Here is a 24,031-nt window from a genome sequence, read left to right as displayed (position 1 = left end):
ATTAGAGAAAGGGGAGAATACCCGAAGATTTTTGGAGTCTTTACACAAAGTCTGAGTGACACTAATACCTACCTACCTAAAATGTCATTGTGATTCCCTGTTGGAATGTGTTAATGTGGAGGCCAGACAAGAAATGTAATTCTGGGCAGCACCTGTGGCTCAAGGATGAGGGTGCCTGCCCCATATACCAGAGGTGGCAGGTTCAAACCTGGCCCTGGCCAAGAAAGAAAAAAAATTAATGCAATTCTGGTCCAGTTAAGGTTCATATTTGGTCCACAGCCATCCTCTCACTACAATGATTTTCTATGATTTCTGATTATAAAACTTAATTGAACGTACTTTAGAGTTGGAATAATTCTACTTTGATCCTTTGAGCTAGGGTTTAAGAGCTGTCATACTGGGGAAAACTAAGTGATATTTCTGAAACTGCTACACCTTTTTCAGCCAAAAGAGTAACTCAAATAATTTTTTTGAGTCCCAGAAATAGTGGAAAGTTTAATGCCACCCTTAAAGACAAGACTGCAAAGGCGGTAATCTTTATCATTCCCTTCTTTATCTCACCAGCATGGCCCTACCAAAGGAGACAGATCCTAAGAATCAGTTAACTACTGCAAACTCAACCAAGTAGTATGCCCAATTGCAGCTGTGATGCCATATATGGCTGCTGTCACCAACCCCTGGGCCATGCAGCCCATACCAGTCCCTGGCCTGTTAGGAACCTGAGCAGCACAGCATGTGGTAAGTGACAGGTGAAGAAGTGAAACTTCATCTGTATTTACAGACACTCCCCATCACTCACATTACCAACTGTCCCCCCTTTTCATCACCCCCCTCAAGTTGAGCTTCCCAATCTTCTACCCTGCCAGATCCTGCAGCCCTTCCCTGCTCCAACTGCAAATGTGAGACAGCTTTCCACTTGGGTCTCTGTCCCTGTATGTTTATGTGAGTTCCCCTCTTCATCTGTTCATGGTTCTTCCTTTGTTTTCCCTCCCCCTCTGGCCATACTTTCTACCTCCTCTATTATGCTTCTGGCTAATGGCTCAGTTTCATCATTGAGACAATGGAGAAGGTAATGAGCCAAAGCCACCTCAGCCCTGGGCCTGAGCCTGAGCTTCTGAGGCCTCCCTCTCCAGGGTCCTCTGAAGTACTGCCCTTTCCCTGTCTCTGCCCTTTGGAATTCCCAGCTCCACAGGAGGGTGGGGATTAGCATGGAGGAGCTGCTGCTGATGTATTAAGCAGACCACATGAGCAAAATATGATATGTTGGAGGCCTGGGCAAGAAACATTTGTTACAGAAGGGAGGAGATATATCAAATGGAGAATCAGTGCCCACTATGTAAGTGAAGATTTTATATATGTCCAGTTGTCTGGAGCATGCTGGATCAACCTCTTCAAATAAAGAAAAAAAATATTGCATTGTGTACTTTTACGACCAAGAAAGAAGCATGATGCTTGGTTTGCCTCTTTAGGTACTAGATGCAGCATATTTCACACTTAAGAAAAATCTCTGACATATTTATTGAATGACAGTGAAGGCTGGCAGATTTGAGTGAGAGCCAAGGCAGGAAAGGACCCTGAAACACATGCAACACTTGTGCTCAGGCCATTTGACAGGTATTACATATATTGTAGCTGTCTGTGGCGAAGAATGTGCTCTACTGAGTACATAGCAAACTAATAACAGAATCACAACATAGAGCCATATGGTTCTTGAGTGAGGTCATAACATACTTGATGAATCATACATCTTTGGAAAAACATCTAGTGTGCTACTAAGTCTTGGTAGAGACAGAGCACCTGGTCACATGACTTCAAATAACCATGTGGACAGAACTGCTGATTATAAACTAAGTTCTATCAGATCCACCAAGATAGCAGATTCAATGGGTCCAGCAACTTTTCACCATAAGATAGGAGTGATATGCCCAGGATTGGATATGTGCAGGGATGCAAAATAGGCAAATAGAGGCTTTCTAAACAAGTCGCCTACATGCTCTTGTAATCCATCTTTGCTGCACCTCACTCTCAGCTCATCCCTGTGACTACGTGAGTGTGTAATGGTTATGGTGAGTGAGCGTTCCTTACAGACCAGTTAACAAAGGAAGGAAAATACTGAGTTTGGAACATGGATGAATTGGTGTGGTATGTCAGTACAGGTTGAAAATGGATGATGGCTGTCTTAGAGCCCCTCTTAGATGTGACTTTGGTATTAGCAGTCAGGAATTCCAATTAATGAGAAGAGCTTTGGGTGATGCACTAGTTATCTATTGGCTGGAAAGAAAAATGGACATAGGTAAGAATAGTACATTTAGAGTAACCCTGAATGCCATAGACGATGTGGAAGGGCCTAGATTGGAAAGTTGAAAACAAAAAGGAAAAATCTTGTGACTGGGCCTATAAGAGTGGGAAGGAAGTCTGAAGATCTTTGTTGTACCTATTAACACTCATCATAGAATGTCCACCATGGAATAGGCAATGAACAAATAAGCAGAATGATCTTCTGGTTTATATCACCCTCTGTCTTTAGTCACCCTAATTACTCACAAATAGACTCATAAACAGGGTAGTTATGGCAGTAGGGATTCAGGCCATCCATGGCTTAACAACATGGTTCCCTTCTCATCAATGGTGTCTAGCTATTACTGAATGTCCAACTTACTCGCAACAAAAATCACTATTGAGTACTTGATAGGATACCATGTCATGAGAGGACCAATCCCTCTGTCAAATGATTACAGAGGATCTTTTCCTCTCTGGGAAAAGAAATGATACATCTTGACTGGAATTAACATATAACCTAGGTATAGGTTTGCCTTTCTTGCTCATAGGACTCAATGAGCATTATTATCCAAGAAGAATCAGAATGTTTAATCCACTGACACAGGATCTGGCATAACCTCACATTGATTCAAGGGAAGTGTGGCAATGAGCATATGACTATGAGATCTACTGGTTCTATCACACACTTAACCACCAAGAATATGCTGGCCAAATAGTTTAATGAAATGACCTTTGAAATCACAGCTAAAGTGTCAACTTGAATATAATTCCCTGAAACAATGGGGTGTCATTCTCCATAGCAAAGAGTAAATACCCTAAGTCAATATGATCCTTATGTAGTGTTTGTTTCCTAGTATGTTAGTATGTGTGCCCAGGAACTAAGGAGTAGAAGTAGAAGTGGCCCTGCAGTCTTTCACTCCCAGCGACTCACATGGGACTCACTGTGCTTTTTGTCCTTTTGATTATGGGCTCTGTGAATCTAAAAGTCTTCACTCCTAGAAGAACACTTCTCCTCCTCCTCCTTCATCTTCTCCTTCTTCTCTCTCTTATTATTATTATTTTTTTGAGACAGAGTCTCAAGCTATTGCCCTGGGTAGAGTGCTGCAGTGTCATAGCTCACAGCAACCTCCAATTCTTGGGTTCAAGTGATCCTCTTGCCTCAGTTTTTCAATTTTTAGTAGAGATGGGGGTCTCGCTTTTGCTTAGGCTGGTCTCGAACTTGTGAGCTCAAGCAGTCCACCCGCCTTGGCCTCCCAGAGTGCTAGGATTACAGGCATGAGCCACTGCTCTGAGCCCAAGAAGAACACTTCTACCATAAGAAAGAAGTATCTATAAACTGAAAGGTAGGGCTGCTGCATAGATTTTTTTTCCTGCCTCCCTTTTCCAAGACACCAGCAGACAAGGAGAAGAGTCCCCACCCTCACAGGCATTGACAGTCCCATTGTCAGAAAAGGTAAAGCTGCTTTTACACAACAGGAATAGAGAAAAATAAATGTCTCTTAAGTGATCCACAAGGTTGTCTCTTGGTCCTTTCCTTTGCAATATTAAATGGATAAGTGCAGCAGCCACAATCTGAGAGGAACATAGTTATCAAAAGTTTAAACCTCTTGATGGTGAGTGTTTGAGTCACCTATTATGTAAACTCTAAATCATCAGAGGTGATAATCAAGAATGAGGGCAACCAAGAATGAGTAGCAGAGGAGAGTGACTTGAAGTTGTGCTATAGCAGTGAAGGCTGTAAATCTTTATACTAATCTATCCTTGTAAATTTCCCTGGGAAGAAAGAATTCTGGAGTTTTTGTTCCTATTTCTTACTATACCAAACAGACATGTTAAAGTGGTTCAAGGATAGGCTATAGACAATATTGTGCTATACTACCCCCAAAGAAGCACTCCTTTCCCAAGCTGTTTGAAGAGTCAGTAGCTGATGGCTTTTAATTGCCCTCAAAGTGTCGCCTCACAAAAGGCTATACCCCTTCCACTCTGGACACCTTGTATCAAGACAGGGCAGTTCTAAAGGACAATCCTACATCTTGAATTCCTGTTAAGAAAAGCTGGAGCCTCTGTTATAACATTCAACTACTCTGCCTAGTCCTGTGTCTTTAATCCCTCATGAGTGTTATACCTGATGACAAATACCAATAAATTCCTGCATACAAATCCCAGAGTCTTGGGTCAGCTTCCTTCTCCTCATCCACCTGCATAAATTTACATGCTTGCTTTCTTCTTCTGACTCCCAAATTCATAATTCCAGCCCTAACTCTTTTCCTGATTTCCAAATTCATATATCTAAATGCCTTCTCATTATTTCTACTTCAGACTACATGTTCAGAAATCAGTCAGGGTGTGCATAGAAAAAAGAAAGCACCCTAGGTATACCTAATACTAAGGACTTAATACAAGGATTGAGTGGCAAGGTGGAGGAAAAGCTGAGGAGCCAAATAGGAAATGATGAGGCAACTCAGAGGTCAGCAACAGTAGAAAACTGACATTACCCTTAGTGTTGGAGGGTCAAAGACAGACACGAAGTTTGATTTATCCAGTGAAAGCTGTATCATCAAGAACTTTAAGGGAGAATAATAGAAGAACTAAAGACCAAGAATTGGAGCCTGGGTAAGATAGTGGTTGACACCCCCAAAGCACAGAGAGACCTTGGGAGAAATTTCCTTGGCCTCCCACCTCTTGCTCTCTAGAATTCTTCCTTTGACTTCCATTGGCCAAACCTATCCAGAACCTCAAGAGCAAAGAAGTCTGGGAAATGCAGTTCCCTCAGATATGGAGCAGGGCAAAGGAAGGCAGGGAATGAATGTAGAATAATGGGCAAATGATTGGTCTAGCATGTCAAACTTAACTTGACCGAAAGTCACATATTGTTTCCCCTCTCCAAACTTTCTCCACCTCAAAATCTTTCATATCTCAGCTGATGATGGTTTCATCTTTTCAGTAATTCCATTTAACCTCATAATTATCTTTGAATTCTCTTTTTCTTTCACATCCCACATCCAATTTGTCAGGAATTCATGCTGGTTTTACCTTCAGAATATATCCAGCTGTCTCACCATCTTCATTATTATCACCTGGTCTGAGACATCATCTTTCCTCATTGAGTCCTGCAATAGACTTGTAAATGGTCTCCCTGTCCTTGCTACCCTACAGGACATTTTCAACACAGCAGCCAGAGCAATCATTTGAGTCAGCATGTCATTCTCTTCCTTAAAACCCTGCAAAGGCTCCCCATTTCACATAGAAGCTGTAATCTTTGCAGTAGCCCACTGGGGCTTATAAGAAATGACCCTGGTTGTCTCCCTAACTTTACCTCTTGTACCCTCCCTCTTGCTCACTCCACCTCAGCCCCCCCTGGGGTCCTTGCTATTTCCTCTATCAGAAACACTCTCCCTCAGTTATGCACAGGGCTAACTCCCTCATCTCCTTCAGATGTTGGCCAAAATGTCACCTGACTTACACTGCCTTTCCTAGTTTATGCTGATGTTAGTCCCCTCCCCCACCAGGGCTTCTAGTCACTCTACTCTGATTTTTTCTTTCTTTTCCTCCTCTTTTTAAAATCACAGTGCTCATCAGTTTCTATTCTAGTATTTATTCTACTTAATGTTTGTTTATTTATTTATTTTGTAAGCCTCCCCAGGAACATTAACTCTATGAAAGCAGTACTCTTTGCGTTTTTTGCCACTGTTGGGTCCTAAACAGCTAAAACTATGTCTGGCCTAGACTAGTCATCATTTGCATTCTTATTAATGTACATGTATAAGAGCTCCTAGATTGTAAATGTTAATATTTTGAAGTGTAGAAAATCACTTTCTGAGTGTACCAATTTATACTCCCAGCAACTGTGTATAAGAGTTTCAAAATTTTCACTTTCTTATCAGCAAATGTTATATCAGCTAATGTTAGGGTATTAAATGCTTTAAAATTTGTCTTTAATTATTAATGAGTAAATATATTTGCTTATGTTTATTGGTCATTAAAGATTCCGCCACTGGGAATTGCCTGTGCTTATTCTTTGCCTTTTTGTTTGTTAGCTGACTTTTAAACATTTATTTGTAGATGTTTGTTATACATGCAATGTGCTAACCCTTTATTGATTACATGTGTTGCAAATATCTTCTCCTAGTCTTTTGATTATAGTTTCCATGGGTTTATCATGTCTCTTTATGTAGTTTTAATTTTCAGTGAGGTCAAATTTATTATTTTTTTCTCCATACTTTAAAAAATTGGGGGCTGGGCACTCTGGGAGGCTGAGGCAGATGGACTGCCTAAGCTTAGGAGTTTGAGACCAGCCTGAGCAGGAACAATGCCCCATCTCTAAAACAAACAAACAAAATACCCAGACGTTGTGGCAGGCACCTGTAGTCTCAACTACTCAGGAGGCTGAGGCAAGAAAATTGCTTGAGCCCAAGAGTTTGAGATTGTTGTTGAGCTGTGATGCCACGGCACTCTACTGAGGGTAACAAAGTGAGACTTTGTCTCAAAAAAAAAAAAAAAAAAAAAATTCTTTTTTTGGTTTACTTGATTTCATGAAGAAATTATTCTAAACTTTGTTTTACAAGTGTAAAAGGATTTTTTATTTTTTATTTTTAAGTTTTTAGCCTTACTGGAATTGATTTCTATGCAACATGTGAAGTGGAACCCCAATTTTATTTTTCCATTTAGATAACCAAATATCACAGTACTATTTGTCAAGTAACTCCTTCTTCTCCACTGCTTTGTGATGCAACTTCTTTCTTAAATCAAGCATCTCACATGCTTGTTTCTTAGTCCTAAACTCTGCTTCCTTGGTCTATTTGTCTTTGGTTGTGCCAATACTGCAGTCTTAACTACTATACATTTAAAATAAATCTATCAGGAAAGGCAAGTTTCTACACTTCCTTGGATCTTCTTTATGCTTTAATTATTCCATATGAGTTAGAATCAACTAGTCAAGTTCAACAGAGCACACTTGCGATTTTGATTGGTTTTGCGCTGAATTTGTATATTAATTTAGGAAATTATTTGTCTTTAATAAGTAAGGCTTTATAATGTTTCCATTAAGGCACTTTTTGTATTTCTTCGCTCCTACAATTGCTGAATTTTAAAAATTACAGTTCCTGGCTCAGCGCCTGTAGCTTAGCAGCTAGGCCACCAGCCACATACACTGGGTCTGGCCGGTTTGAACCCAGCCGGGCCAGCCAAAAACAAAAAACCAATAATAACTATAACAACAACAAAATAGCTGGGCATTGTGGTGGGCGCCTGTAGTCCCAGGTACTTAGAAGGCTGAGGCAGCAGAATCCCTTTAGCCCAAGAATTTGAGGTTGCTGTGAGCTGTGACGCCATGGCATTCCACCTAGGGTGACATAGTGAGACTCTGTCTCAAAAAAAGAAAATTACAGTTCCTAACTTGTTCTGATGATGAGAAATGCAATGGTGAATATGAATTTTTTTTTTTAAATTTAGCAACCTTACTAAACTTTCTTATTTCATCATAATTCAAGTGTTAGATTATCTTGGCTTTTCCATGCAAACCATTCAACATGCTTCTTAAGCCAGATATGTATTTATAATTAAGGTTTTAATTAGGCAGTGCAATCAGCTCTAAAAATTAAAAATGTTTGCAATGTCTATGGTAAAACTCTCCCTCTCACCTTTGTCCCCCCCCATTCATCCAGTTTATAACCAATGTTATTAATTTTTCTTACATATTTTTTCAGAGTTCTTTTGTGACTACATAAGCAAATATAATTTACATTCTTTCGATTCCCTTCTATTCAAATGCAGCCCACTATAGACAGTTCTACACCTTGCTTTTTCTCCCTCTGTTACAGTTGAAAAAAAATGTTTTTAAAAACTCTCTCGCCCTCTCTCTCTTTTTTAGGAGCTCTCATACTATGAGATTAAAACCTCTTTAATAGCAAAACCAGAGGGGCAGAGACGAGGTGGGAGGCAAACAAACGACAGAGTGTCAGGGAGGCGGCTAGAGAGGCCCGGAAGTCACTTCCGTGCCCCGCCCTGAGGGTGGTTTGCTAATTTCGGACACACTTTGAGTGTGGGGTGAGTGGGAGACGCCCATCGGGCGCCCACTTCAAGGTGTGGGTTTAGGTCTCCGTCCGTGGCTTTCCTGCGGCGGGTGCTGCTGATTTTTTGTCCCCCGGTAGGGCTGTGATTGCAGGTGTGTGGGGGGGCAGGGGAGAGAAGTCCTTCCCTGACCAGTCCCCTTCAGTCTTATCTCCTGCCGGGGGAGAGAGACCCTGGGAGAGGCCGGGTGGGACGGAAGGGCGCTCTGTGGCCGAACGCAGTGGTTCTGGGGTGTCTGCGTAGGGCCCTCCCTGGGTGCCCTTACTCTAGGGCCGCTTCCGGGTATCCAAGTCGGTCTTTCAGGGCGTTTGGAGACGGGATTCTTGGGTAACATAGACAAGCCTTGAAAGTGGGAGCCGTTTCATTTTTGCTCTGCATGGAGACAAGGTCAGTTCCAAGGTCTTTAACTTATTCTGTGGTACTGGTCAAGAGCCAGAATTTCGGAGTCAGATTGCCTTGTTTGAATCCTGGCTCTGCCACCTATTGGCTGTGTGACTTTTGGCCAGTCCCTTAATCTCTCTGTGCTTCATTTTACTGTTTTGTAAATGGGGACAATGGTATCACCTAACTCGCTGGGTTTTTGTGAGGATTACATGAGTTAGTATGTGTAAGATGCTTAAAACAGTACTAGATGCAGAGTAAACGTGATTTAAAGATTTGCTATTATCATTTTTACTATTATTATTTGTAACCATGACAGCAATTATCTTCAGTGACTAATCATGGTGTTACTTTGAATTTGTTACTTTGTCACTTTTGTTACTTTGAATTTTAGTGCCATTCTTTACTTCTCTTTGTAATGGATGGTTTCTGTATTTTAGGAGGGAGAAATAACATTCTGAAGAACCTATCGCATAGCAGCCCATATGGATTTGTGTTATGACACTCAAGCTCTCCAAAACTTTTAAGATTCAGGGATCCTTGGTTGTAGATCAGAAGGAGCAAGAGGGCTTTGTAACAGTGAAGAAGAACTAGGACCCATAGTTTTAACAGAAATCTTGGGTCTTGCTTAGTGCTGGAGATCTACCAGTTTTTGTTTGTTTTGAGACAGAGTCTCATTATGTCCCCCTCAGTGGAGTTCTGTGGTGTCACAGCTCACAGCAACCTCCAACTCTTGGGCTTAAACTATTCTCTTGCCTCAGCCTCCCGAGTAGCTGGGACTACAGGCGCCCACCACAACGCCTGGCTATTTTTTGGTTGCAGTTGTCATTGTTGTTTAGCAGGCCCAGGCTAGGCTCGAACCCACTGGCTTCACAGTAGGTGGCCAGCACCCTACTCACTGAGCTGTGGGCCTCAAGCTGATCTACCAGTTTTTCAACCTCCAGAGAGTCCTAGCGTGAGTTACACATGTGTGCGTGGTATGTATGTATATATACAGAGTTGTGTGTGTATATATAAAACTATAAATATTGGCAACTGAGTTCATACTAACACCCTTAATTCCAGTCCAACATTACAGGGTTCATTCTAGCTTTCTCTCCCATATTTATAACTCTTTTCTGATAATGAGAAAACTCGCTCTCATTATCTTCAATATGTTTATTTACTTATTTGACATATTTGTTTACTAGTTTGCAGACTTTCTGTTTGCAGCCAATTTCCTACTCCCATGCCTTTTTACTCTGCTTTTTTGGACTCAAAGCCTAAATAGGATAGGTGGTACAGCCTCAGTGGGGTTTGTGGAATAGGTGATAGTAATGAGTCAGTTTAGTTTTCCTGCTGTAGGGTCCCGATCCTGTGGACACCTGGACACCCTCTTTGCTCCACTTGGCCTCCAAATCTATTCTGGGTTGGGCTGTGGTCCTCGCTCTCACTTCCTCTGACTCTCCCTAAATGCTTTCGGATGGTATTATTCAGGAAGGTAGAACTTCATTAAATATTTAAAAATATTTTGGGGGGGAAATGTCAAACATATGTAAACATAGAAAGAATATTATAATGAAAGCTTATATGCCCGTCACTCAGTTTCAGCCATCATCTTCTGTACGTTTTCTTTTATTCTTCTTTTCCCTTTCTCTCTTTTTCCTTCCCTTTTCCTCCTTTCCTCTTTTCTCCTTCCTTTCTTCTCTTCCTCCCTTCTTCCTCCCCTCTCTGTCTCTCACTTTCTATTCTTTTCTTACTCTCTTCTTCCCTTTCTCTTTTTCTTTCTCTGTCTTTTTTTAATTTTATAGCAAATTGGAGACTAAGACATCTTATTAGTTTACCCACAATTACAAGTATTTCAATGTTAATTTCTTATAAACAGGGACTGTTTGTTATGTTATAACTGTATGTATGTTATCATAACCATAGTATCATTATCACCTTAACAATATTGACAGTAATTCTTTAATATTTTTGTTAAAATTCTCCCAATTTTCTCAAGTATGCCTTTTCACATTTATTTTTTTCCAGTAGGATCCAAATACAGTTTTCTGTTTGCAATTGGTTGATAAGGCTATTCATTCTCTTTTAATCTGTGACAGTTCCCTTTCTTTCTCCCTCCTTTTTGTAAAAATGCCATTTGTTGAGGAACTTGGGTCTTCAATCTTATGAAATGTCTCACATTCTGGATTTGGCCAAGTGCTTCTTTTCAGTATCTTTAACTTACTAGTTCTCAAACTCAGCTGCAGATTGGAATCACCAAGGAAGTTTCAAAAGTTATTGATGCCTGAGTCCCACTCCCAAAAAACTGATTTCTGATTTTGGTTGCAACCAAGATATCAGAATGTTTTAAAAGCTTCCCAGTGATTCTAATGTACAGCAAAGTTTGAAAACCTTCAATGTAATTTCCTTCTGTATTTCACCTCTACACTGGTATTGGATCTAAAGATTTGGTTAGATTTAGGTTCACTTGTTTTGTTAATACTAGCTCATGTAGCAGTGCCCCCGATCTCTTATTGCAGTTCATTAAGAGGAAATATTTTCTGGTACTTTTCATTTGTAAAAATTGATTGGGTTTCTTAGTGTCCTAAATTCCATTTGTTTCCTAGAATCCTTTGAACTGTAGAGAGTTGGATTGAGGAATAAAAACTCAGAAAGGTCTGGAATTATTTTTCCCTTTGTAACCTTTACCAACCTTACATTTTCTAGCCTCTCCATTCTACTGAGTGAAGAGGGACTTCCTGACATCTTAGCCTAGTCAAAGAACTTTGCAGTCAATTTTGGTTTAAAATCTGATTCCATCTGATTCAAAGAATTTTAGGTCTCCCTTTCATTTTAGGACAAGCCCAGGTTTCATGGCTTCTGGGAATACCTTTCAAGGGAAGAAATAATCTGTGAGAAACTTAGGTGCTGAGTAACTAATAAGTAATTCAGTCCAAGGTCGCAGCTAATAGTGGCAGAGATTTGAATACAGTCTCTCCAGTGCCCATGTTCTAACTAAGACATGTAGTAATCTGTGGGCGTGGTTCTGGCATCACTTACCCATTTGGCAGTTTCTGAATGCCCATTTGTAACTTATTTCTGCAGGCTTTTAACTTCTGAGACTCCATAGTAAAGAAGAGGCCGGGTATCTTCTTTACACCTCATTGGAACACCATGTGTACCTCCCCAGGTGTATCTGCAGGGGATGTCTACCCCAATCCCCTGTCTGCCCAACTTTCTGCCACCTAGTGTCCAACTGTGGTAAACTTTAGGCATTGCTACTGATACCTGCCTTTATTCCCTGAAATAACCTTTGCCCTTGCTAGGTAACTCCCTCCTTTGGCCCCTAAATTCCCAAAAAGCATATAGTACTGAGACTTAGCTAGTTTTGTAAATCAGAACATCACATTTTTGCTCTTTATAGCTTGTTTTAAGCCCTCAAATAAGAATTTAGCAATGTCTGGAGATGTTTTTTGATTGTCACGACTGGGTGTGGGCAGTGTGCTACTGGCATCTAGAGGATGGAGGCCAGGAGTATTGTTAGCATCCTAAAATTTACAGGACAACTTCTTTTGCTCCTCATAACATAAAATTAATCCCACCCATTGACATTTTTGGCAACAGTGCTGAAGTTGAGAAACAAGGCTTTACCAAAATAACTATTTGCCTAATAATTCTCCATTCACTCATCCTTTCATTTAAAATAATAACAATAAACTTATTTTGTGTTTGAGATGTATTAGGAACTGGAGAATACAAAATGTATAACCTAAGGACAGAGCTGTTTTCAGGGACCTCAGACCATCAGGATAGACAATTTTTAATAGGGAACATGGATATGCAAATATAATTTTTTTTCTAATATGGAGTTTATTGAGCACTTTTTTTTGGTGAAGCTGTTCTATTTTTAATTAAATCTATTTATTGTATGGCCAGGTGCAGTGGCTCACTCCTGTAATCCTAGCACTCTGGGAGGCTGAGGTGGGTGGATTCCTTGAGCTCAGAAGTTCTAGACCAGCCTGAGCACAGTGAGACCCTGTCTCTAAAAATAGCCAGGCATTGTGGCAAGTGCCTGTAGTCCCACCTACTTGGGAGGCTGAGGCAAGAAAATCACTTGAACCCTAGAGTTTAGCAAGGTTGCTGTGAGCTGTGATGCCATGTAACTCTACAGGGGGCAAGAAAGTGAGACTCTGTCTCAAAAAAAATTTTTATTTATTGAACTTTTCATTTGGAACTGAAATCAAGAAATTAAGAAGAGATTGGCTGGGCTTATTGGCTAGTGTAATGTTAGCAATATGAAAGGCAGAGGCGGGAAGATTGCTTGAGGCCAGGAGGTTTGAGACTAGCCTGAGCAAGAGCAAGACCCCTGTCTCTAGAAAAAAATAGAAAAATTAGCGTGGTGTGGTGGCATGCACCTGTAGTTCCAGCTATTTGAGAGGCTAAAGCAGGAGCAAGCACTTGAGCCCAAGAGTTCCAGGTTGCTGTGAGTTATTATGATAATATTGTATTCCAGTCTGGGTGGCAGAATGAGACTCTATCTCAAAAAAAAAAAAAAAGAAGGAAGGAAGGGGAATTAAGAAATTGAACTCAGAAAAAGTCTAGCACTAAATTAGAGGTGGTTCAAGAACAAACATGCCAACAAAAGCACAGGGTGAACAACACTGGAAAATTTAGGAGCATTAAAATACAAGGGAGCCCTGGCATTATACAAGGTTATCTGTGTAACAAAACATTTGTACTCTCTTATTATTTTGAAATTAAAAAGACAAGGGAGATGTGATTAAAAGGAGAGTAGAGAGAACTTGGGAAAGAATAGGTATCAGCAATGAAAATATACAAGCATATTCCAAACTAATGAAAGACATCAACCCACAGATTCAATTAACTCCACATAAGCAATATTGTGCACTTTCATTGTGCTCTTCCCCAAGCTATCTTATTTATTTTGCAAAGAAGAAAGGAAGTGTCATGGGAGGAGACAGTTCATTCTGCCTACAGGGATTGCAAATGGTTCTAGAAAGGAGAGGACATTTAAGTTGGGCTTCAAAGCTAAAGTGCTGTTTATACTGCAGAGATGTGGAAACATGAATATGAATACTATATTAACAGTAAACTAAACAGCTTGGCAGGGAAGCTGTTGACCTCTTTTTGCAAATTCAGGGAAACATTATGCCCATTATAAAATAGATGTTTCTGTTGGGTGGACACTGTTTCGAGTACACAAGTTTGTGAGCCCTGCCTGAGCTCCCACTGGCCACTTTGATTGGACATTTTGAACACAGCACAACATGTATGACCATATATGACAGTCCCATAGTTTAGGTACCAATTTGTGGGAACAGGACAAATGTGGGAACAGAGTGGGCATGAGTAGAAACAGGTGCTTTAGCCAGAGTGGAAGGGCAGGGTAATGACTTGACTAGGTATTTTAAACAAAGCTTTCGTGCCCAGACAGGTGGTGGTTGCCTATAATCCTAGCACTCTGGGAGGCCCAGGCCAGCCTGAGCAAGAGCATGACCCCTTGTTCCTACTAAAAATAGAAAAATTAGCCGAATGTGTGGTGGGCACCTTTTGTCCCAACTACTCAGGAGCCTGAGGCAGGAGGATGGCTTGAATCTGGGAGTTTGAGGTTGCTTTGAGCTAGGATGATGCCATGGCACTGTAGCCCAGATGACAGAGAGAGACTATCTCAAAATAATAATAATAATAATAATAATCTCTCTAGTGGTGGTCTGGATGATGGGATAGGAAGCAGGGATGTTAGAAAGCATCTAGTAGGCTAGGGACAGTCATAAGGGCCTGGACCATGGTAATAATAGGGAAAGCAGAGAAAAGGGAATGGATCTGAGAGGTAGACTGGACCAGATGATCTGGGGTGGTACCTGAGGGAGAAGGCAAAGATAATGCAGAGGAAACCTGGTGAGTAGTGCTGCTGTTTCTAGAGGATACCATACTGTGGAAGGAATAGATTAGGAGGCAAGAAAATCAGCTTGGTTGGGCATATTGGATTGGGTTTGTTTGTAAGATTTTCACATAGTACTATCTAGGAGGCAGCTCAGAATAGGGATCAGGAGTCTTCGGCTTGGAAAGAAGAATTAAAATCTTGCAAGTGATTAAAGATATTTCTGGGGAAGAATGTGAAGAGAGAAAAGAAAGGTCAAAGAACAGAACACCAGTACCCATTCTTACTTATAAGGACAAAGACTAGTGAATCATACTATTAGCTGACATTTAGATTACTTACCATTTGCCAGGTGCTGCTATAAAAACTTCATACACACTTCCTTAATGCTTACAACACTCCTATTTTCTGTCACTATCCCTATTACAGATGAGGAAAGTGAGGCACAGAGATGTGTAATTTACCAAGATCACCCTAATAGTAGGTAGTAAAGTCAAGACTATGAGCCCAGAAAATCTGGCTTTAGGGTATATACATTAAGCCAGATTGTAAATATTTGTTTTATTTTTTATTTGTATTGTTTTTTATTGTATTGTTACCTTTTATTGTTTTCAAATTTTTTCAGTCCCTGATTGAAACCCTAGATAAGGAACCCACAGATGCGGAGTGCCAACTCATCACTTTCCTATTACCGTGTAACAGTTTGCCTCACATCCTTTGGGAAGGTTACTGTGGGATTCAGGTTTGGGGTGTTGTAGAGGATGAAGCTGCAGTGGCACTTGAACATGAAGAAGAAATCTCTGCAGCTGCTCCCTGGAGATGTACCCAGCTCCTGGGTATGAGAGGAGGGGGCCACTTGCAACTTTACTGGTTAATAATGATTTTCTACCTTTCAGGATCTTCTCCAGACATATAGCTTATTGCTAAAGGGAGACCCGTGTACTGCCTTGGCTCAGGATGGCTAGACAATCAAGAGAAAGCACAGCTCTGGACACCCAATCTGCAGAGGACCAGATGGGGCTTCTGGTCATTAAGGTGGAGGAGGAAGAGGCCAGTTCACCTGGCAGCCCTGCTTTGGCCTTGGAGTGTTCCCGCCAGCGCTTCCGAGGCTTCCGGTACTTGGAGGCTCCTGGGCCCCACGAGGCACTGAGCCGGCTCAGAGAGCTCTGTCAACAGTGGCTACAACCTGAGATGCACAGCAAGGAGCAGATCCTGGAGCTGCTGGTGCTGGAGCAGTTCCTGACCATCTTGCCAGGAGACCTGCAGAGCTGGGTGCGGGAGCAGCATCCGGAGAGCGGGGAGGAGGTGGTGGTGCTGTTGGAGTATTTGGAGAAGCAGCTGGATGAACCGATGCCGCAGGTAGAAAGAACAGGTTTAGTATCTGAGAGCTGTGGTCTGTTTCTTCATGAAATCTTAAGATCAAAGTGAGGGGCATTCCTTTAGGATCCAGGAATTCTTGATCTCTCCTTGTACTGTAAACCTCTGTGGCAGCAAAGTAAAGTCACTGGACTTCTTCTCATAATACTATTTTTAAATACATAAAGAAAAACAGAAAGGATTACCAAAAAACTCAATTATATTGAAATATAGTTAGCAAAGTATTAAACAAATGTGATAAAGTTGTATATGTGCTTTTTTATTAGTGCACTAAATAGTAATACCTGGGGACAGGGCTAAATAACTGGCAATTTCAAGTGAATGACTTTGACTGTATTTACCTGGCTGTAAGGTGATGTGAAAACATCTGCAGTTTCTAATGGGGACAAAGTCCTGGGTGCTGCTTATGCCACATTAGCTTGTTGCTTCCATTCATAATGGAAGGAAATGCTGAATTTCTCTTAGAGGCCAGTAAAAATAATAATAATTTTTTCTTATCAAGTTCATTGACCACTTGGGAGGGAGTCCATGGATCACTGGTTATGAACCTCTGGTAGAAAATGGACTGATTTTCACCTGTATCTTTTTCTCTATTTTATGGAAGTGTTTCCTCTTTGCATCATCCTGCGTCCTTGTGCACATACCCTCAAAAGATATGTGGCTAGGGCCTTCTAACCAGTGATAAGGAAACCAAGGTTCTTAATGTGGGTCTATTGTACCTGAGCCTTGTAACAGTATTACAAGTCTTTAAGCTTCACTCTTGATGAAGAATATGGACAATTTTGAGGTGCATATGAGAAAGTAACTTGAAAATTGTAATTTCACTAGAAGGAAACCTGCATGTAATGAGACATACCAGCTGCCAGGTTCTGTGTTAGGTAATTTCACATACTGTGATCTTATTTATTGTTCTCCAAAGCCCCATAAGCTAGAAATTATAATCCTCTTTTCTTTTTTTATTATCCTCATTTTCATAGAAGAAAAGGTATTGGTGTTCTTTGAGCACTAAGAACCATTTTCCAAAGAGTCATCACGAAAGCACAAATGCATCTATGAGGGAACATAGATTAATAGTTAAGAATATGGGCTCTTGAGTCATTCCACCTGAGCTTACATCCTAGCACTGCTACTTATTAGCTGCTTAAACTGGCCACGTCTTAGTTCTTCCATCACAAATTGGGGATAATAATATCTAACCCACGATGTAGTTGTTGTCTACATCAAATGAGTTAATATTTATAATTCTCTTTGAAATAGTGCCAGACACATAGTGTTATAGAAGTGTTTGATGAATACATGAACATAAAAATAAATAACTTCTAGGTCCCACGTGGTGATGAGGGGCAAGAACTGCTCTGTTGCAAGATGACACTGTTGACACCAGCCCAGGGATCACAAAGCAGCCAGTTTCAGCCAATGAAGGCTCTGCTCAAGCATGAATCTCTGGGATGCCAGCCCTTACAAGACAGAGGTGAGGATTATCTTCTTAGCAGTATGAATTCTACAGACTTCATCAATTTCATTTAAGGATTCCCTGAAAGATTAGTGGGGACCTTAATTAATTGCCTATAGTTGCTTTATAGGCCCATCAGAGATCAAGTCTAATTTAAGACTGACACTAAAGGGGAAAATGCAAATACAATGGTGGAAGGCTTTCCTAGCCAAGATGAGACATAGTAAATAATATTTCACTAAAATTTGGGTTTGGAAAGAATTGATTCTCTATTCATTTAACACATAATTAAGGAGGCTTCCAATGTGTTAGTCAGTGTTGTTGGCACTGAAAATGGTGCTGTCAGCGTGACAGACCTTGCTTCAATGGAGCTTATATTCTACAGAGGAAGATAAATAATTATATTATTGATAAACACATTGATAATATAATTTCAGATAGTGGTAAGTCCTATGAAAAAAATAAACAGAATTCATAAAGTCAGCTAGACTATCACAGAAGTTGTAGAACTAGTGCAAATTAAAGGGTATAGATCTTCTAAATCTTAGATTGTTATTAAAATAACATGAGATTCACTTCATAGGAAATGTCTGTATGTTCTGAGGTGTCCTCTCATGTGACCTGAGCATGTGTGCAGGTTCTCAAGATACACAACATTGCGATACTCCAGCCAATATTCAATTTTTATTGGTTAACAGAAGTTCTGGCCTGAACAACCTGTTTTGTGCCCCATTTTAAGTTTGCTTTCTATAAGGAAATCTGAAGTTCTTTACTTTTCTCTCTCTTGAACCTGAATGAGTTCTGTGTTACCAGACTCCTAGTTCTGTCTTTATAGGCTCGGCCTTGTCTATTCCTCTTTGCTTTTCAAATCAAAGCAAAAAGCACCCTACTAGCTACTAAGTCTGTAATAACCAAAAATTCTGTTTTTCTACTTCCCCCGCGAAATTCAAAGAATTTTCAATGAGAAGTTTTTTGTTTTGTTTTTATGTTCCTTTCATTTTACCATCTCTAACAAGTATCCTGCCTCTTTGCGTGGCTTTTGTATATCTATAGAGTACACCATGTCTTTAGGCCCTAAGATTGGCACATTAGGAATCTGGTTTTTTTGTTTGTTTGTTTTGTTTTTTTTAGCAGGCCCTGACTGGGTTCGACAGGAATCTGGTACTTTGGAGAGGAACACACTCTATCTAAATTTTTTTGGCAGGAATTTATTAATCCAGTTTTTAAACTGCAATTCCGTAAGGCATGGAAGCTAAATGCCAGGGTAGGTCTCATCCAGAGTTTCTTTCCTTCTTAGTTCTTCAGGTTCCTGGGTTTGTTCAAGGAGGGCACTGTAGAGAAGACACAGACGTAGCTGCCAGGCTCACTCCAGAGTCGCAGGTGAGCTGAAGCCCCTCTCTCCCGTCCCCAATGCCATTTACTACTATTGCGCTTCCTGTGAAGCCGCATCCTACCCCTGACTCCCTACTTCCTTCATCCTACATCCCGTACACAGTGCTAGATGGGACTTGAGTTTTCTCATGTATCCCAAAGTTGTTTATCCCTAACTTCATTTAGGCGCTCACTTAAGAGTTTTTTCCTATTTTATTAAGCTTGAGGATCTCTCTCTGCTTCCTATATTTCCCCTTCTTCAGTGATATTTTCTGTTGTTTTAGGTGTTGCTGAAAATGGAAGATATGGCCCTGACCCTCACTCCTGAGTGGACACACCAGGGTTCATCTCAGGTGAACCTCTACAGAGATGAAAGGCAAGAAAAATGTGACAGCCTGGCTTCCCAGGGTAAGACTATGGGCACTAATTTCTCTTACCGTGACTTGGTATTCTTTGTGTATTAGAATCTATTGTACTATTAGAGGCCGTTGAGCCCCATTTTGTTTGGATGTAGAATCATTGTTTCTGACACCCTGTTGCATTTTTTTGTGTTTGTTTGTTTCTTTGAAACCAAGTCTCACTCTTTTCACCTACACTAGAGTGCTGTGGCATCATAGCTTACAGAAACCTCCAACTCCTGAGTTCAAGTGATCCTTCTGCCTCAGCCTCCTGAGTAGCTAGGACTATCAAGTACCCACTCTTGCTCAAGTTGGTCTCAAACTCCTAAGCTCAAGTGATATTCACACTTTTAGGATTACCAGTGTGAACCATCTCATGGGGCCTTTAAGCCTGTTACTATTATAACTGGCTCCCTCCCCCTTCTGGCTTTGCTTTTTTCTTTGCCCTACCAGTGTGTTGGCCAGGTTAAGTGGAATGAGGCAGACACAGCCCTAGTACAGGTCTGAGTCATAATAGATGCTCGGTAAATGTTGATTTCCTCCTCTCCTGGCCCTGACAGAAGAGGAAAGCTGAGGGGCTTCTTGAGGAAATGGGCCATGGAGTTAGAATATGGGAGCTAGAATAACCTTAGGTATTGACTATGGACCCTGCCCTCAAATATGAGGGTGCAAAGGGGCAGAAGACTGCCTTACTTGCTTGAGCGCATATAGCTTGTTAGCGGCACAACAGGGGCTCTGGCTTAGACCTCCTAGCACTGAAGCCAGTTCTATTTGGGGACTCTGCTTTTGCCTGGGCCCAGTTAGAGATAAATGCCTATATTACCGATCAAGGACCAATTTCTGCATCTCTACTTTCACTGTGTCTTGCAGACTGCTTCAGAAATCCTCCATTTACTATCACCTTTTTCTAGTCCATTTTAGCATCTAATCCTAGGTATGCAGCCCTGCTTTGCTGTTCTTAGAGCTTAGAACTACCACAGGGGGGCGGCGCCTGTGGCTCAGTCGTTAAGGCGCTGGCCCCATATACCGAGGGTGGCGGGTTCAAACCCGGCCCCAGCTGAACTGCAACCAAAAAATAGCCGGGCGTTGTGGCGGGCACCTGTAGTCCCAGCTACTCGGGAGGCTGAGGCAAGAGAATCGCTTAAGCCCAGGAGTTGGAGGTTGCTGTGAGCTGTGTGATGCCATGGCACTCTACCGAGGGCCATAAAGTGAGACTCTGTCTCTAAAAAAAAAAAAAAAAGAACTACCACAGGGATAACCAGCTCAGTCCTTGGTCCTCACCACTTTCCTTTCACCCCTCCATTCCCAATCTGTACCCTTCCAATGGCCCCATTCCCATTCTCAGGTCTCCCTCCTCCCCAGCAATCCTTCCCCCCCACCTCCCACCTTTATTCCCATCCTTCTTGCATTCAAATTGTCATCCTTGGCATATGTAGACTCTAATTCTTGCCTCCATGGTACTCATCAGAGTTCTCCTATGGCAGGACATAACTGACAATTGCTGGCCATTTGTTGTTTCAGGTGGTGAGATACAGACTAAAATCAGGGACTTGCCTCCAGCTGAGGAGCTTCCAGAAAAACAGCCTGGGCAGATGCTGTGCCACCTGGGTGCAGACACTGCCCAGATTCCTACATATGCTGAACCTGGTGAACAGGAGGGCAGGCTGCAAAGAAAGCAGAAAACTGCCACAGGGGGGAGGCGGCATGTCTGCCATGAATGTGGAAAGAGTTTTGCTCAGAGTTCAGGCCTGAGTAAGCACAGGAGAATCCACAGTGGAGAGAAACCCTACGAATGTGAGGAGTGTGGTAAAGCCTTCATCGGGAGCTCTGCCCTCATCATTCATCAGAGAGTCCACACTGGTGAGAAGCCATATGAGTGTGAAGAATGTGGCAAAGCCTTCAGTCACAGCTCAGACCTTATCAAACACCAGAGAACCCACACTGGGGAGAAGCCCTATGAGTGTGACAACTGTGGGAAGACTTTCAGCCAGAGCTGCAGCCTCCTTGAACATCATAGAATCCACACTGGGGAGAAGCCATACCAGTGCAACATGTGTGGCAAAGCCTTTAGGCGGAATTCACATCTCCTGAGACATCAGAGGATCCATGGCAATAAAAATGTTCAGACTCTTGAGCATAGAGAGGTTTGGGAAAGTCAGGGTAGGATGGAAAGCCAGTGGGAAAGTGTTGAAACTCCTGTGTCTTATAAATGTAGTCAGCATGGGAAAAGTTTCACTCAGAATACAGGACTTATTGAACATCAAAAAATCCACACAGGTGAGAAACCTTATCAGTGTGACACCTGTGGAAAAGGCTTCACCCGAATTTCATATCTTTTTCAACATCAGAAAAGCCATGTTGGCAAAAAGAATTCTATCACAATGACCCATGCTGTACAGGGGGAAGTTGGTGCTCATTTCTCATTGAACTAAAGCTACCCTGGACCCCTGAGTATAGAAATTATAGACTGAGGCTTTATTTACCACTACACATCATCAGATGTTAGAAAATATAGATGCTGGCTGGGATGATTTATGTTCTACATTATAGAAAATGATTGGCAAAAAAACTATGGGAGAGTTGTCTGGAAGAGGTAGACCTGAAATGGTTTTTTTCTCACCTATTGGAATTCAGTGAACATCCAGACTGGCTACTTGCCCTCAACCAGCACTTTATGATGTCTACTGGGTAGATAGTAGGGATTTGGGGGCTGCTGCTCTGACCGTTCTTTTTGACTGTAATGAATCCTCTCCACAGTTGATCAGATTCACAAAATCCTATATCCCCGGGTGGTGCCTGTGGGTAGGGTGCCGGCCCCATATACTGAGGGTGATGGGTTTGAACCTGGCCCTGGCCAGCTAAAACAGCAGTGGCAAATGCAACAAAAAAAAGCTAGTCATTGTGGTGGGCGCCTGTAGTCCCAGCTACTTGGGAGGCTGAGGCAAGAGAATTGCTTAAGCCCAAAAGTTGGAGGTTGATGTGAGCTGTGATGCTATGGCACTCTACCGAGGGTGACAAAGTGAGACTCTGTCTCAAAAAAAAAAAAAAAAAAAATCCTATATCCCCCTCTGTGCCTTGTATACAGGTGCTAGTAAACTTTTATTATGTGTACCGGTGAGATTACCTTCTTAGCTCTGAAAAGCCAATACCTTCTAGATTTTTGAGGAACTTCTTGCCAAGGCCATCCGTGCTTGTGTCATTCTCTGAGGTCCTAGATTGTGTGTCATTCCAGCACATTTTTTGCCAAGTACACGGGATTGGCAGAGCAGAAGCGAGGATGGGGTTGTAAAGAAATCCATATTTCTTTACCAGACTAGGAGGAATTCTAGTGCAAATGCCTTAAATTGCTTCTCTGTCGTTAAATCATTGTGAATGTGTGCCATCCGTGGAATTCTTTTCTTTAGTTATAATTTACCTGTTCCTAATTTTGCTACTTTTTAGAAAGGAGAAAACCTTCCTTTTCAGGCATTGTAAAAGTCAGTTATCAACCCAAAATAAAATGATAAATTATTTAATGCTCGGCATCTCACTTTTCGCCTTTGCTAATTTTGTTCCTAACCAAGTGCCCCCTAAAGCTATAAACACTATCTTTCCTTACCCTGCTTCCCAACACACACTTATTCCTGCTAAGTTCAGACTTTTTCCAGGACAGTGGATTTGCACCAAATAGTTAAAACAAGTATACTTATGGTTTCAGAACTCCATTACTAGTGCCATAGTCTTGGTTTTCTTATATTTGAAATCAGTGTGTAGTAACAGCTTCTTAATTATTCACTGTGAGAATTTTAACCATTAATTTACCTCTTCAGGCTACCTACTTTTCACTAAACACATTTTGTAGACCATCTTTTCATCCATCATGATAGTTAGAATTTTACTCTAGTTAATTCTAGTGAGAAAACTTTTTTAAGGTAACAATATATAAGTAACATTTATTATGTGTATATCAAGTGAAAGTGTTTCTACAAAATTACTTCAGAATTACTACTCTTCCTGCAAACTTCTGTTAGTCTGTCACTTCTCATTATTACAGAAAATGCTTTCATTATTGCATCTACTCATATTTCTCACTTGGTACCTGGCATCAACAATCTCTTCTATATTTATAATATCAGTTTCAGACTCTGGAATTCAGATATAGCAAGAGTTTCTTAACTGCCTTTCACAATTAATGATTTTGCCATTTTGATAGATTTTTTCCCTACTCCATGTATTTTATCAGAAATTTAATTGTCATTGAAAATCCTTTACAAATCTATACAAGTCCCTGTTTTTATGCCATTTTCTAAAGCTTAGTACTTCAAAGTTTTCAGGAATCCAGGGAATCAAATCTAAGAAATCCTAATGTAAGCTATTTATATTAGAGTAATGAACCATATCGTTACTTGGTTTGAATAAATTCTTTTTTTTTTGAATACTTAAGTCAATAAAAATTCATTGCATGGTTTTCAAACTTTCTGAACATATATTAGGATTCTCCAAAGAAACAGAACCAATAGAATGTCTATGTATATATGTGTGTATGTATATACTTATATATATAATACATACATGTATATATTAATATGTATTTATTTATTGTAAGGAAATGGCTAGTGTGATTATGGAGACGAGGTCCCAAGTTCTGCTTTCTACAGGCTAGAGACTTAGGAAACCCAATTGTGTGAGCTCTAGTCCAAAAACTGGCAGGCTTACGACCCAAGAAAAGCCATTGTCTCAGTTTGAATCTGAAGAAAAGACCAATATTCTAACTTAAGATAGATAGGGGGAACACCTCTTGAGGGAGGGTCAGCCTTTTTGCTCTCTTCATGCCTTCAACTGATCAGATGAAGGCCA

The 24,031-nt window shown here is 41.0% G+C and overlaps 1 protein-coding gene across 6 annotated transcripts in view; it reads left to right on the top strand.

The window, feature by feature from the left end:
• The window catches only part of LOC128593365 (zinc finger protein with KRAB and SCAN domains 3-like), a 61,895-nt gene extending 38,179 nt beyond the window's left edge, over positions 1-23,716 (top strand). For 2 of the 6 annotated variants that reach the window (XM_053601305.1, XM_053601303.1), the window contains 5 exons: positions 15,493-15,955; positions 17,297-17,444; positions 18,724-18,806; positions 19,082-19,205; positions 20,717-23,715. In XM_053601305.1, the coding sequence (XP_053457280.1) occupies positions 15,554-15,955; positions 17,297-17,444; positions 18,724-18,806; positions 19,082-19,205; positions 20,717-21,627 (1,668 nt within the window). In that variant the 5' untranslated portion in view covers positions 15,493-15,553 and the 3' untranslated portion in view covers positions 21,628-23,715. The other 4 variants (XM_053601304.1, XM_053601302.1, XM_053601301.1 and 1 more) reach the window with 4 other exon arrangements.
• Positions 23,717-24,031: the final 315 nt, after the last annotated feature.

The sequence above is a fragment of the Nycticebus coucang genome, chromosome 9 (assembly GCF_027406575.1).
Source record: "Nycticebus coucang isolate mNycCou1 chromosome 9, mNycCou1.pri, whole genome shotgun sequence".
NCBI classification, from domain to species: Eukaryota; Metazoa; Chordata; class Mammalia; order Primates; family Lorisidae; genus Nycticebus; species Nycticebus coucang.
Note: the sequence above shows the minus strand (reverse complement) of the source record. Positions and strands in the feature narration are given on the sequence as shown.